Genomic DNA, 12880 nt, shown 5'->3' with positions numbered 1-12880 from the left:
GGAAATGTATCTAGTTGTCATTATCGTTTGAATTTGGATCATGTATGTATCGTTTATTATAACCCCTTAATTTCAGCACCATTATACGAAGTATATTATATTGTTCTATAAACCCGATGTTAGAATATGCGTAAAATCGGTCAAGTCTCCTTCGAATAACCCAATGTAGAGATCCCGCAAGGTCACTATATAAACTCTTTAGGTTATAACCTAGTTGAATTTTATAATTTATACTCTCCAAAATCAATAAAACTTAATTTATTCTCCTTTGCATATGAACGTAGCTTACATATTATTAGTAAACCTCGTCAAACGTTCTATAATCGAATAGGACCACCAGGTTCTTTCCAATTATTCTCATCTATAACATCCTCGTTATTTAAACTTGAATTTGAGCTTGTGTGGCAACATCGAACAAGGTCAAACCATCATGAAACTGCTAATCTCTACCCTCATCCTTATCACCATAATTTGTTCATTCAACAACCACGAAATTTGTGCTCAAGAAGCACTAGCTAGCATTTGTTACGGCAATTGGACCGACAATTTGTCCACATATCAAAACTACTCAAACAATGTCTATTCACTTATCTCCTTGCTTGCATCAAAATCATCTTCGTCGTCGCCAGGGTTCCTCTACAACACCTCGGTGGGTGAAGTTGCTCCTAGGGCTTATGGTTCTTATCTCTGTCGAGGTGATCTAGAGCCTCGGCTTTGTCAAAGATGCGTCTCAGACGTAACCGCATTCATCTCTCGAACAAACATCACAAACTCAGAATGCTATGCTTATGGAGTCTACCATAATAAAGGTCTTCATTGCATACTACACTATGCAAACAGCTCCGTTTTCTCTTAGTACGAAGACGGGAGATGGCTCGATAGTGACTCAATTGGCGAGGAAGTTGAAGACTACCATCACTACAACGAGACTTTGTCGATGACAATCCAAAAACTTATTATAGAAGCCGCGTTTGGCAATTGGACTAAACGTAATTTCGAGACAAAAATAGCTAAGAATGTATATGTTCTTGTTCAATGCACCGGGGAGTTGTACTCGCGTATTCCAGATTGTTGCAATGGTACTCAAGGTGGATATGTTGCCTATGGTAATTGTTTGATGAAGTACAATAGTCAATCTTTTTTTGGAGGTGCTTACCATAGTTTTCATCCCAAATTTTGGCATGTTACCATGGTGTTGATATTGACTATTTACCTTGTTGTTTTGTAAGCTTCATTTTTCATCTTTTTTAAGCTATATGTATAATTGTGTGTTTTCTCTGTCAAGTATTGTTTTATGCTTACTTCATTTTAGATTTAACACTACAAGAAAGTGTACCATTAATGACGGGAAATCCCGTCGCTAAAAGCCAATAATCGTTGATTAATGACGGGATTTTCTGCCGCGAACCCGTCATAAAAGGGATTGTCGTTAATGAAAATTTTCGTCGTTAACCTGTCGTAAAAGACATTTGCGATAGTTATTCCCGTCTTTGTTTGGTTTTTAGCCCCGTCGCAAAGGGCTTTTGCAACAGAATATTTGACCCGTCCTAACTAGGTTGTCAATAAAGATACAAATTTTTGTAGTGTAACTAGTCCTATATGCACTCGTTTCCTGCTTACATTTTCTTATGTATATATTCAAGTTTGCTCATAATTAAATTTTGTTATTGAATATGTTTTTGATTCTTTTCCCATTAATCTGAGAGTATCAATTAACATATTCCTAAATTACATTTGTATCCAATGTGGTAAAGATTTTAATTATTTAATCTTTTATCATTATTTAAATAACTAAAAGAGTAAATAAATGAAGAATTTTTTATTTTTTTTTGATAAGCAAGTATTGTATATATTATGCACAACAATTACAAATCAGGTATTAAGTGGAACACATCTCCACTGAGACAGCCAAAACAGGCACAAAGCCAAACAAAACTACCTTTCTACAAGGGTGAGAAACCAACTATCACTACTAGAAAATGGATGTTTAACGACAACCTATTGCCGACAACTTAAATAATATGTCGTGAAAATGAGTAGCGCATTAATCTATTACGACCCGTAGATTACCTTGTCGCTATTGTTTAGTAGTAAAAAAAAAGAGAAAATATAAAATAAAATTGTTCGTCGTTACAATCTATGCGGCGCAATTTTATGTTCAGAATCCTTCATATTCCAGGCACCGCTAACCTAAAATTCCAAAACCCTCTAATTGAACTCGCCTAAGTTTCGAATTCTTAAATTCATTTCTCTTTCTTCAAAGATGCGTGGTTGATGAAGGTGAATCTGTAGCGGATTGTCCACAAATTGTTCCTAATTTGGATGTCGTTATCTCTTTTCTCAATTGACTTGTAAGTTTTTTGGGGATTAATTTTCGATTGTTTGTTGAATTCTGTTCTTTCTCTTATTCTTATTCGATCGAAAAATTTGTGTGTCGTAGGTATTTTTTTATATGCGAGACTCGAGTAACTTTAAATTGGTTATTTGGATGGGTTAGGATAGGTTGAATCTCTGTTTATTTGTATTTTTTTCTATTTCTAATTGTTAATTTTCAGATTGGAAGTTTAGAGTTTCAGAGAGTGCGTTTCTAATAGCTTGATTGTGAATGCGTTTATTTAGAACCTACGGGCTAAGGATCTGATGGTGTTGAACTCCGGTTAAAGGAAAGATTAATGTTACTTGAGTGTCCCTTTACGTATTTTTGAATATGTAATTGTAGTGAGAATCATTGATTGTATAAATGTACTCGTTTTTGTGGTGGTAGATTTGAATTAGGTGTAGAAATATGGGTGATGATAATATTTTACCGTCGGTTCGCTCCGTGGTGTTCAAGGAGTCAGAAACCCTAGAAGGGAAATGTATTAAGATTGAGGGTTATGATTTTAATCAAGGAGTTAACTATCCCCAGATTTTTAAATCGTTGGTCTCCACCAGTTTCCAAGCATCGAATCTCGGAGAAGCTATTGATGCTGTTAATGAAATGGTAAGCTAGAGTTTTAGTGTGAAATACAGTTTTACGCGTCTGCTTGTTTTTGTATCGTGTTGGTTTTAGGTGTTTCGTGGTTCAAAGCTAGATTGGCGACTGGCAAATGAAATAGCAGCTGAAGATTGCAGGGAAGAAGAGAGGAATCATGTTTTTAGGGAGTCTGTGAGGTGCAAAATATTCTTAGATTTTACGTCGAATCTTATCTCTTCCAGTTTCCGTGACAATGTACGATATCTTGTTCATCATATGGTGAGATAACCTTCAAAGTTTTTCTAATATGCTTTGTTTTAAAAAAAAAAATTCCTGTTTTTTCTCATTTGAACATGAAAAGAGATGTGGACTTGGCTGTTCCAGACTTCCAGCTATATCTTTCTGTAGATTAAGTGCTTAATATTTTCTTGGGTGCTCTTGTAGTCTTGTTTAGGGGATAGATGTATAAGATTTACGTAAAACAATAGAATGGAAAATAACATGCTTGCACAGAGATTGCACCTCTGTGGTTTGATTTTTTTTGAGGGGGAACTTCTGTTGTTCGATAAGAAGGCAGGAAGTGAGCCATTAATTCAAATACCCGCAATTACATTCCCTCGCTCTTTATAGTTCGGCTGTATCATTGTGATGCCAGAAAGACTTAGAATGGCTATAATAATGGTTGTCACATGTTGGAGTTGTTGTTTTTGATCCGTTTATAAGGTAACAAGTTGGGAGGAAATTTAGTTAAAGGAGGGGCTAAGGAACCATTCTGCACATTACTTTTGTTGCTGGGAGGTAGTGTTAATGAAATAATATAGTTTGTTTTTCTTTTTCTTCAGGGGAACCCTTCACTCCTTAAGTTTTGTTGCTCGCGAAATGCTTTCCATGAACTAATATCAGACTTTGGAAAGTAGTTATTCAAACACAAAAAGACAAGGGGAAACCAAAAGAGTAGAATTCTCTGAACAAATCTTGGATTTGATTTTCTGTTCTTTGCCGAATTTCTGGTTTGATACTCTGTAGGTCTGTCAAAAACATAAATTGTGGCTGTTGATCATGATTCGAAGCATAAAATACTGTGTAGTCTATCTAATTTGAATTATTGATTAATTATTTCTCTTAGCTATTTTCAGCCATTTGAACTGTCAATTGAAAGCTGCGTTTTGCACACACTATACGTCTCTGTACTTTATCATAGTATCATGACCATGTTATGCAACAAATAGTTTAGTATTCTAATTTTTTTCCTACTCTCTTAGATTGGAGTATTTGACTAAAAAGTTTGGTATTTGCTTATATTCAGGTCGATGTTGTTGTAACTACTACAGGCGGCGTAGAAGAAGATCTTATAAAATGTCTTCCACCTACATTTAAAGGTGATTTTCCTTACCTGGAGCTAAATTACGCTCGAAAGGATTGAATCGCATATCAAGCAATTCAAGAAAATAGGCGATATATGGTAATGCAAAGAGAATGAATTGAGGGTTGACTTTCTTTAGGTGACTTTGATAATACTTACCTACAATTGCTACGGATGTAATTTTCATTTTATTTATGTTGTTTGTTTTGTCTCATAAAGGTTAAATCCAAGTCTCTAGCATTGGGTTATAGGTTTGCGAGGAGGAATACAACTTAAAGATACATCTTAAAGATTGTCACAGGCTAATGATACTATTCCTACTGCACAAGAAGGATTAGAAATGCTGATGTCAACTGCTTGATGATCCTATCCTATCAGAAATGGCAAATGCTTGAACACGGGAAGCAGCTACACATGATCTTACACATGATCTTTGGTGTAGTTTTTCTTTGTTTTAGTTTAAGAAAAAAGAGTTATAGATTTCACCTAAGTAAGAACATGTGATTATCTTATTAGAATGGTTGTTTTGACTCACTGAACCTGATTTTATATATCAGATATGATAAAATGTTTATTATGCTGAATGAAATTATTATTATATTTTTTTATGATTTTGAACAAAATAGCAGGTTGCAGAATACTTACATTAACGACAAACTACTATTAGTTTTGTGTAATAATGATTACGACAAAATATTTTGTCGTTGCAAGAAAAGTCAAAATACAAATTTAACCTCTTTTTACGTCAACATTGTTTGTCGTTCTTCTCTATATGTTCGACATTAAAAAAATACCTATAACGACAACAAAACAAATCGTCGTTAATACATAACGACAAACGTTCATTTTGTCGTTAAATAAGTAACGACGAACTATCATTTTGTCGTGTAAAATTCACGACGAACGTCGTCGTTAAAACCAATAACGTCGGAACCTCACTAGTGGAAAAAGGGTCATTTGCATCGCACTTTTAAGCACATTTGCGTCGCACATCGTGCGTGGCAAAAGCTCTCGACGCAAATGACTAAAAGTCATTTGCGTCGCACATTTATGCGACGCAAATGAACCTTATTTGCGTCGCACAATTAGCTAATGTGCGACGCAAATAACTTTTCAGGCATGGTGCTGAAAAGTCATTTGCAACGCACATTAGCTAAATGTGCGACGCAAATGACTTTTCAATATGTTAAAAAAAATGTCATTTGCAACGCACATTAGCTAAATGTGCGACGCAAATGACTTTTCAATATGTTAAAAAAAATGTCATTTGCAACGCACATTAGCTAAATGTGCGACGCAAATGACTTTTCAATATGTTAAAAAAAATGTCATTTGCGTCGCAGATTAGCTAAAGTGCGACGCAAATGACTTTTGGATATTCTAAAAAAAATGAGCTGCTGATTTTATTTAATCCATAGATTAAATAAAATAAGCAGCTTTCAGTACTAGTATATTCAGAGCATAAAAATAAAAGTAAACTAGGTGAAAATTTTGACAATATTTCCTTTGTAATTTGACCCTCCCCAATACCGGGAATGTTATAATACATTAATATATACCTGTCAAAACAGTTTACAACCCAATAAAAGGCAAATTCACCATAGATCAACCAACATGTTGATAACCTAACTACACTTTAAACATAAAAGTTTAAGTAAATATTACAATAAACTAGCTAAATATCGACATTGCTCATAATGTAATCAGCCCAAAGAAAACAAACAAAAATAGCAGAACAATCACATTCTTAGCAACAAAGGCAATACATATTCACCCTTATTAAGAAAAGAAAAACATTAGAGTTGCATAACCCCAAACCTACTCTCAACAGGAGGTATAATAGTCTGCTAGTCTTGCTACCATTTGCAGTTTGAATTGCATTCAGAACAATTATATTCATATAAGGAAACAATAATTAAACCTCAATTATATGGGAACATTTCAGAAAAAGTAATAAACGCTAGCAAGAATTGGGGAATCAACCACAGAACATTAAAATTTGAACTTAGACCTCACAATAATCAAACACACGAGCTGTTATTTATTGTATGCACAAAATGGCAATGTGAAAAACATGTATCATTGGATAAGCAACTGAACATTTCAAACATAAGACATCCAAGGTGAGCAAGGGTGAAACCTGTAATCAGGTCTAAAGTCATGTCCCCATTTTGAAACACAATGTACTTCATCGATGGCAAATAAAGCTATTCCACGGTTCTCCGCAAGCCTCTGAAGTGGACTTATTAGTATGCATTATACACCTCATCAGACAGTGAAAGCTGACATCATACAGTCCCAAGTGACAACATCAGGGCATTTAGAAACAATTCAAACTACAAGCAATACCAGATGATGTACAAATGTGTTCACCTAAGCAGTGTTTCGAGGCAAACGTATACAACGGAATACATGCCGTTCATTGCTTTCTTCTCAACGGTGTTATCTGGTTGTCCTGATCCAAGGAAACATGCAGAGATGCCATGTTTTGATAGCTTTAAGCACTGGTCATGCATCAAGCTTATCAATGGAGAAATCACGACCACGACCTTCCTTGTCAAAAGCGCAGGTAGCTGAAAGCACAGAGATTTCCCTGTAGAAACATTAAAGCCTCAAAAACATTGACACAGTATATACATTGTACAAAGGATTCAAGAAGAAATGCACAGAAAAGGGAGAATAAGAATCAGAAAATAAATACCAGACCATGTTGCTGCAAGAACAAGACAGTCTTGCTGAGAAAACCAAGCACCAAGAGCTTCCATTTGAAAACTTTTCAACCCGGAGTACCCAAAATGTTTACGCAGCAGGCTGTTGGCTTTCTGGTCCCAGTCTGGTCCAAGTTCTACATCCTCTACTGTTCTATGGGCTGAGTTCAGACTGTAAGATGTCAGCGAAGATTTCTTCAAGGTTCCAAAAGACTAAATTAGTTGTTTTTTCTGTCATATATGTGGCATATGTGTGTCTATTAAGTTCTTGCTTCTACTGCAGGGTTGCCTAGCAATCATGGTAGACAAAGAAAAAAATCCAAAGGTAAATCTTACTGAATTTTTTCAACTGGATGGACTATATGTTTCATGATATTGTCTTAGCTAGTTAATGAATCTCTTTTAAGAGTTCGACATAATCAAAATCCTAAAATCAAAATCAAAATCTAGGGTTCAAACAATCAAAATTTAGATTCATCTGAAATCAAAATCCTAAAATCAAAATCAAAATCCTAAACAGATTCGACATAATCAATAACAAACTACAACATCTGAAATCAAAATCCTAAAATGAAGAGTTCAAACAATCGTAAAATAAATACTCAAAATCACCAACTAACTAACATAATTAAGCCCTAGATTCATCAAAACAATATGAAAAAGTTGCAAAATTAATTAAACATGGAAATCACGGTAGGGAGAGAGAAAATACCTTTAGATCGAAACAAGGTATTCAAGGTCGGTGGCGATAAAAACCGAAACTCCAGCACCAACACTTCGGCGTTGTTATGGCGGTGTAACTCGGGACCAACTCGGTCTGAGTCGACTCAACAGATTCCCCAAAAACTCAGCCCCACTTCCACCGCACCCAGATGAGTCGCCGCCGAGTCATCCACCTCAGAGCTGGAGTTTGCAGAGAATGCGGCTTGAAATCCGGCTGAAGACGTCATCGCTTTCAGATCTGGGTTTGCCTCCTTCGTATTCGCTAAGCTTGAATTTTAAAACAAATTTGAGATATTGGGATGATTTGGTGAGAGGAGACTTTGAAGGGAAAGCTCGATACTGATTCTGAAGGAGAGACAGAGAAGCTTTGGAATTTCAACAATGGAGATCTGGAAATTATGAGAGAGAAAGAGTTTGGGGAGGCAGGAAATGTATGAGGGAGAAAGGGAATGGGAGCAGGGCGTCGCACCAAATTAAAAAAGAAAAGGAAAAGGTAATAATTAAATTTTAATTAGAAACCGAAAATTTTTTACCTCCTTTGCGTCGCCGATTAGTAAATCTGCGACGCAGATGACTCTAAGAGTCATCTGCGTCGCAGATTAGTAATTCTGCGACGCAAAGGAGGTAATATTTTGCGTCGCATTATTATTAATCTGCGACGCAAATGACTTTAAGAACATCTTAGAGTCATCTGCGTCGCAGATTAGTAATTCTGCGACGCAAATGACTAATTTTAATGCTTAAAACTGTCAATTGCGTCACATGTTTAAATGTGCGAGGCAAATATGGTGATGCAAATGATTGTTTTTCCACTAGTGCCTGTTACGACAAAACCAACGACGAACTTAGTTTGTCGTTAAAGGTTTTAACGACCACTTTTTGGACCTATTACGACAAATAAGTTCGTCGTTATAAAGCTTTTTTCTAGTAGTGTATGATCCCTTGAGCTTATTGCTCTAGGTAAGACTGACTGTATCATATTGCTAGCAGTATGGTTTACAAGGCTGCACAATCTATCAATACAACTAATCTGACTATTCCTTTTACATAGCATTGTTTCTCTCTTTCCAAATGTGATACACTGTGCACCAGACAAAGGTGTAAAACACCCCTTTTCTGAACTTAGTGATATTCCTCCTATGAATCCATCTGATCAGCTGAGGCAGGCTTCTGATGGTTGAACTGATGTGTAAACAACCAGCAATCTGGTTCCAACATCTTGAACTGTACTGACATCCAAAAAACAAATGACAATGATTCTCAATTTCTAAACCACATAGTAAGCACAAGTCATCCACGGAGACCCCAAACTGCTTCAATTTGTCCTTTGTGTCCAGTCTTTCTAAAACTGCTAATTTTTTGTATATGTACGTAATTTAGTTAGGAATTTAAGTAGAGTAACTCGTTTTATCCAAAAAATAAAATAGAGTATTTTAGTCTTTTTATGTAGACCCCAAATTTCCCTTATAGGATTAACTTAACAACCAAGATAAAGAGTTATAGAAATAGAGAGGAATTTTTTTTTTGGTTTGATTATTAGCTCTTTAGTACTCTCTCCGCATTTTAATATTTTATTACATTTTGACTGGCTGGGAATTTTAGGAAAATATTGAGCATTTTAGCACTTAAAGTTGGCATAAAAATTACTACACCCTCCGTCCCTTAATACTCGATCTGTTTTGACTTTTTGCACTATTCACATAATTACTTTATTTTATTTATAATATATGAAAACAAATGTTAGTATATAATATATTGTTGCCTTCATCTTAATATATATTTTCAAAATATTAATATTTTTATAAGTTTTTATAATATGTAGTTTAAGAAATTTGTGGTCAAAGTTGTGCATTGACAAGCGTGTCCGATCAAAACAGGTCGAGTATTAAGGGACAGAGGGAGTACGTATTAAGATGCCCAAAAAAAACTGTACTGTAATATGATAATATTGAGCATTTGGTTTTTGAAAATAATACTTCATCAATAAATATTGCACAAGGTTTTATTTTTATTTTTATTTTTATTTTTATTTTTAATGCAACGTAGAAATTGCTATATGGTATGTCCTTCGGAATTTGTGATCAACATATCCTGCCAAATAGATACGGTACACATGGCAGACAATACGAAAGTCATTTGCAAGTCACGTACTCCTCTGTTCCAGGCTTGTTAGATCGAATTACTCTCTCCGTATTTATTCAATAGATACACTTGGCCGGGCACGGGTATTAAGAAGAAAAATTGAATAGTTAAAGTAATAAAACAAGTGGGGTTTGGTAGATACTTTAATAAGTAAAACAAGTGCGGACCATGTCATTTTAGGGAGTGGGGATGGGGTGGGGTGTAGATAGATTATTTAATTAGATGGTGGGGTTGATAAGTTACTAAAAATGGCAAGTGTATCTCTTAAATAAATACGGCCGTAAAAGACAAGTGTATCTCTTAAATAAATATAGAGGGAGTACTTTTATAAACATTTTTTCTGTCAAGCACTACAAAAATTTGTGTCTTTAACGACAACCTAATTACAACGGGTTAAAAAGTCTGTCGCAAAAGCCTTTTACGACGGGGCTAACAACCAAACAAAGACGGGAACAATCGTCGCAAATGTCTTTTACGACGAATTAACAACGGGATTTTCCATTAATGACGGGCCCCTTTTATAACGGGTTCGCGACAGAAAATTCCGTCATTAATCAACATTATTGGCCTTTATCGACGGAATTTCCCTTCGTTAATAGTTCAATTTTTGTAGTGAAGGCAGCTATGGATTGGAAACATTTCTTCGCTTTCTAACCTCATATGCTCAAAAATTATTTTTCACCTTTCACTCGCTACGGTAAAAATTATTATTAATGACCTTAAAAGAACAATTATAACGAAATTACCCATCACAAGCTCGTTGTGTTAGGGGACCATTATAATTGATTACCCCATCGTAAATATCATGTTAATTATTTGATTTATTATATTTTTAGACTAGGTTATGACAAGTCCGAATATCTTGTCGTAGATTTTTCACAAAAGAGACTGGATTTGAGCCGGTCATTATGAGATTGTTTTTTTAGTAAGTATTGCATTCTCGATCAAGAATGGAATCATTCTACATACAGTGAGTTTAAGCTAAACAAAATAATTTAATATTTAAAAATTAATTTTATAGCTAGCACATACATTATTTTATACGAATACAATGTATCCCTTTTCCTACTTTCCCTTTTGGGAAAGACAAATAATCTTGGAACATGCATCATGTTACGTGCTAAGGATGTTGAAATATATACTCATTGACATGATTAATTAATTAGCATCAATTAGCACCCAAATTATTACGGATCGGTGTATTCAGTAAGATCCGATCTGATTAACTATTAGGGAGTATTAATTAGTACTATAAATTAAACATTGCTTTGATTGTCATTTGTCGGAAACCAGCAAATTTTGATACATATTGCGCAGATCAAGCACATGCAAAATCCTACATTATGAAAGATTCACGTTCATTCATGTATTCTCTACAACAAATTTCTTTTCTAAGAGTTGACTTTTTTCCTCTTAAACAAAAAAATAGCCCAAGTTCATGTTGAGCAACCATGGCTTGGGCAATACCTCTCTTCCTTATCACTACTCTTATATGCTCGGGTCCCGGTTTGATCCTCAATGCGGCCGAAGAAGAAGACTTCGATGGTGTTAGTAGTGTTTGCTATGGAAACTCCACCAAGAAGAACAATTCTAAAAACCTCGAATTCCAAAACAATGTTCATCTACTTCTATCGGTTCTTGGATACGAGTCTTCCTCGTTGCATCCACCGTTAACGTTCCTCAACACCTCGGTGGGTAGGGTTTCCGATAGGGCGTACGGTTCTTATCTCTGTCGAGGTGACTTAAGTGTTCGACAATGTCACAATTGTTTAGTAAACTTAACAAATTTCATGTCGGCGTTAGAGATCGACAACTCGGAATGCATAGGGTTTGGTCGGTTTCTTTGGTGCATGGTACGTTACGCAAACACCCCTAAATTTGCGGTGTATGAAGAAGGGCTTGTGTTCAGCCACAACTCCATAGGGGAAAATGTGTCGGTGTCGGACTATCGACAATACAACGAGACGTTGTCGAATACAGTACAAGGACTCATTATCGAAGCTGGTAATGGAAATAATTGGGATAAGACTAATTTCGCGACAAGGGTGGTTGAGGTGACGGGATCTCGTGAGAAGATCTACGTGTTGGTTCAATGTACGGCGGATATATCTCCGATGGATTGCGGTAACTGCTTAAGGGAACTGTATTCTCGTATTCCAGATTGTTGTAATGGTTCTCAAGGTGGTCTTCTTATCCATGCTAATTGTTTGATGAAGTACAATAATCAGTCTTTTTTTGGCGTAGCGAACCGAGGTTTTCTACCTAGTTATATTCACATGACATTTTTCTTGTTACTTACCATGTACTTCTCATTTTTGTGAACTTTTCTTGTACATTTATTTTCTCGAATTAGTTATACTTAATTAGTAAAATACATATTCTTAAATGTTTGCCTTGTTGGTCCGTGTGAGTAATTTTGTTATCGATGAATGTCCTATCTCCTATCGAAGTGAACGAAGAATTTTTTGACACACCTAAAACTTTATCTTAATAAAAATGAGGTATAGCCGAATTATCGATGTAGGATTCACATAAATAGTAGCTACAAGCTAAGTACCATAGTGCACAATAATAAGACCAAGGTAAGGTCTACATATAGTGCCGAGGCTACAATGTCAACCATGATTATAGGGCACTGTGTAATTTTTCAAATGGATCCGAATCCAAGATTTTGCGTATTACACAAAAATACATTAATCATTACTCTAGTTTTATTTTTGCTTATGCTTAGGAAACGAATTATATTATATCTTAAATTTTGGACTTCGTTCCGTCGCTCACCGGCCTTGCACCACCCCTAAACTCCCCTGAGTAAGTGTGTCGTCTTTACTTATGTAACTACTACTCGTATAGCCGTATTCAATGCTTAAATGTACGAGGTATCACACTACATGAAAATGTATCATTAACGACGGGAAATACAGCCGCTAAAGGCCAATAGTGGTGGAATTTCTTGTAGCGAACTTGTCATAAAAGGGGGTCGTTATT

At 35.5% G+C, this 12880-nt stretch overlaps 4 protein-coding genes across 6 annotated transcripts; 3 read left to right on the top strand and 1 right to left on the bottom strand.

Moving 5' to 3' along the window:
• The first annotated feature begins 430 nt into the window (after nt 1–430).
• On the top strand, nt 431–2599 carry LOC130462922 (putative cysteine-rich receptor-like protein kinase 9). Its single transcript, XM_056831908.1, has 3 exons — nt 431–736; nt 857–1106; nt 2556–2599. The coding sequence occupies exons 1-3, from the start codon at nt 431–433 to the stop codon at nt 2597–2599; spliced, it is 600 nt and encodes a 199-aa protein (XP_056687886.1).
• A 186-nt stretch (nt 2600–2785) lies between these two features.
• Nucleotides 2786–4379, top strand: LOC110798019 (deoxyhypusine synthase-like). Its single transcript, XM_022003148.2, has 3 exons — nt 2786–2983; nt 3053–3235; nt 4263–4379. The coding sequence occupies exons 1-3, from the start codon at nt 2786–2788 to the stop codon at nt 4377–4379; spliced, it is 498 nt and encodes a 165-aa protein (XP_021858840.2).
• A 2085-nt stretch (nt 4380–6464) lies between these two features.
• On the bottom strand, nt 6465–8538 carry LOC130464303 (ATP-dependent DNA helicase Q-like SIM). 3 transcript variants are annotated; one of them, XM_056833814.1, is made up of 4 exons: nt 7740–8538; nt 7021–7199; nt 6693–6912; nt 6465–6601 (listed from the first exon to the last, which is right to left on the bottom strand). In XM_056833814.1, exons 2-4 carry the CDS (start codon nt 7082–7084, stop codon nt 6508–6510), a joined length of 378 nt encoding a protein of 125 aa, XP_056689792.1. In that variant the 5' UTR covers nt 7085–7199; nt 7740–8538; the 3' UTR covers nt 6465–6507. The 3 variants fall into 3 exon arrangements, with proteins under 3 accessions (XP_056689792.1, XP_056689791.1, XP_056689790.1); XM_056833813.1 differs by having other exon boundaries at nt 7021–7188; nt 7740–8537; XM_056833812.1 differs by having other exon boundaries at nt 7021–7316; nt 7740–8535.
• Nucleotides 8539–11343: 2805 nt separating this feature from the next.
• Nucleotides 11344–12213, top strand: LOC130462921 (putative cysteine-rich repeat secretory protein 7). Its single transcript, XM_056831907.1, has one exon. The coding sequence runs from the start codon at nt 11344–11346 to the stop codon at nt 12211–12213; it is 870 nt and encodes a 289-aa protein (XP_056687885.1).
• The last annotated feature ends 667 nt before the right edge of the window (nt 12214–12880 follow it).

The sequence above is a fragment of the Spinacia oleracea genome, chromosome 6 (genome assembly GCF_020520425.1).
Source record: "Spinacia oleracea cultivar Varoflay chromosome 6, BTI_SOV_V1, whole genome shotgun sequence".
NCBI classification, from domain to species: domain Eukaryota; kingdom Viridiplantae; phylum Streptophyta; class Magnoliopsida; order Caryophyllales; family Amaranthaceae; genus Spinacia; species Spinacia oleracea.
The sequence above is the reverse complement of the archived record's forward strand: the minus strand, read 5'-3'. Positions and strand labels throughout refer to the sequence as shown.

What these genes read in the sequence shown, in the direction of transcription:
- LOC130464303 (XM_056833814.1), bottom strand. Translation starts at nt 7,084, where the DNA reads ATGGAAGCTCTTGGTGCTTGGTTTTCTCAGCAAGACTGTCTTGTTCTT. An exon ending in TCTTGCAGCAACATGGTCTG is followed by an intron (nt 6,913 to 7,020) that starts GTATTTATTTTC and finishes ATGTTTCTACAG; the next exon opens with GGAAATCTCTGTGCTTTCAG. An exon ending in TGCCTCGAAACACTGCTTAG is followed by an intron (nt 6,602 to 6,692) that starts GTGAACACATTT and finishes GTATGATGTCAG; the next exon opens with CTTTCACTGTCTGATGAGGT.
- LOC110798019 (XM_022003148.2), top strand. Translation starts at nt 2,786, where the DNA reads ATGGGTGATGATAATATTTTACCGTCGGTTCGCTCCGTGGTGTTCAAG. An exon ending in TTGATGCTGTTAATGAAATG is followed by an intron (nt 2,984 to 3,052) that starts GTAAGCTAGAGT and finishes TGTTGGTTTTAG; the next exon opens with GTGTTTCGTGGTTCAAAGCT. An exon ending in GATATCTTGTTCATCATATG is followed by an intron (nt 3,236 to 4,262) that starts GTGAGATAACCT and finishes GCTTATATTCAG; the next exon opens with GTCGATGTTGTTGTAACTAC.
- LOC130462921 (XM_056831907.1), top strand. Translation starts at nt 11,344, where the DNA reads ATGGCTTGGGCAATACCTCTCTTCCTTATCACTACTCTTATATGCTCG.
- LOC130462922 (XM_056831908.1), top strand. Translation starts at nt 431, where the DNA reads ATGAAACTGCTAATCTCTACCCTCATCCTTATCACCATAATTTGTTCA. An exon ending in GTCAAAGATGCGTCTCAGAC is followed by an intron (nt 737 to 856) that starts GTAACCGCATTC and finishes GTTTTCTCTTAG; the next exon opens with TACGAAGACGGGAGATGGCT. An exon ending in AGGTGGATATGTTGCCTATG is followed by an intron (nt 1,107 to 2,555) that starts GTAATTGTTTGA and finishes GTTAATTTTCAG; the next exon opens with ATTGGAAGTTTAGAGTTTCA.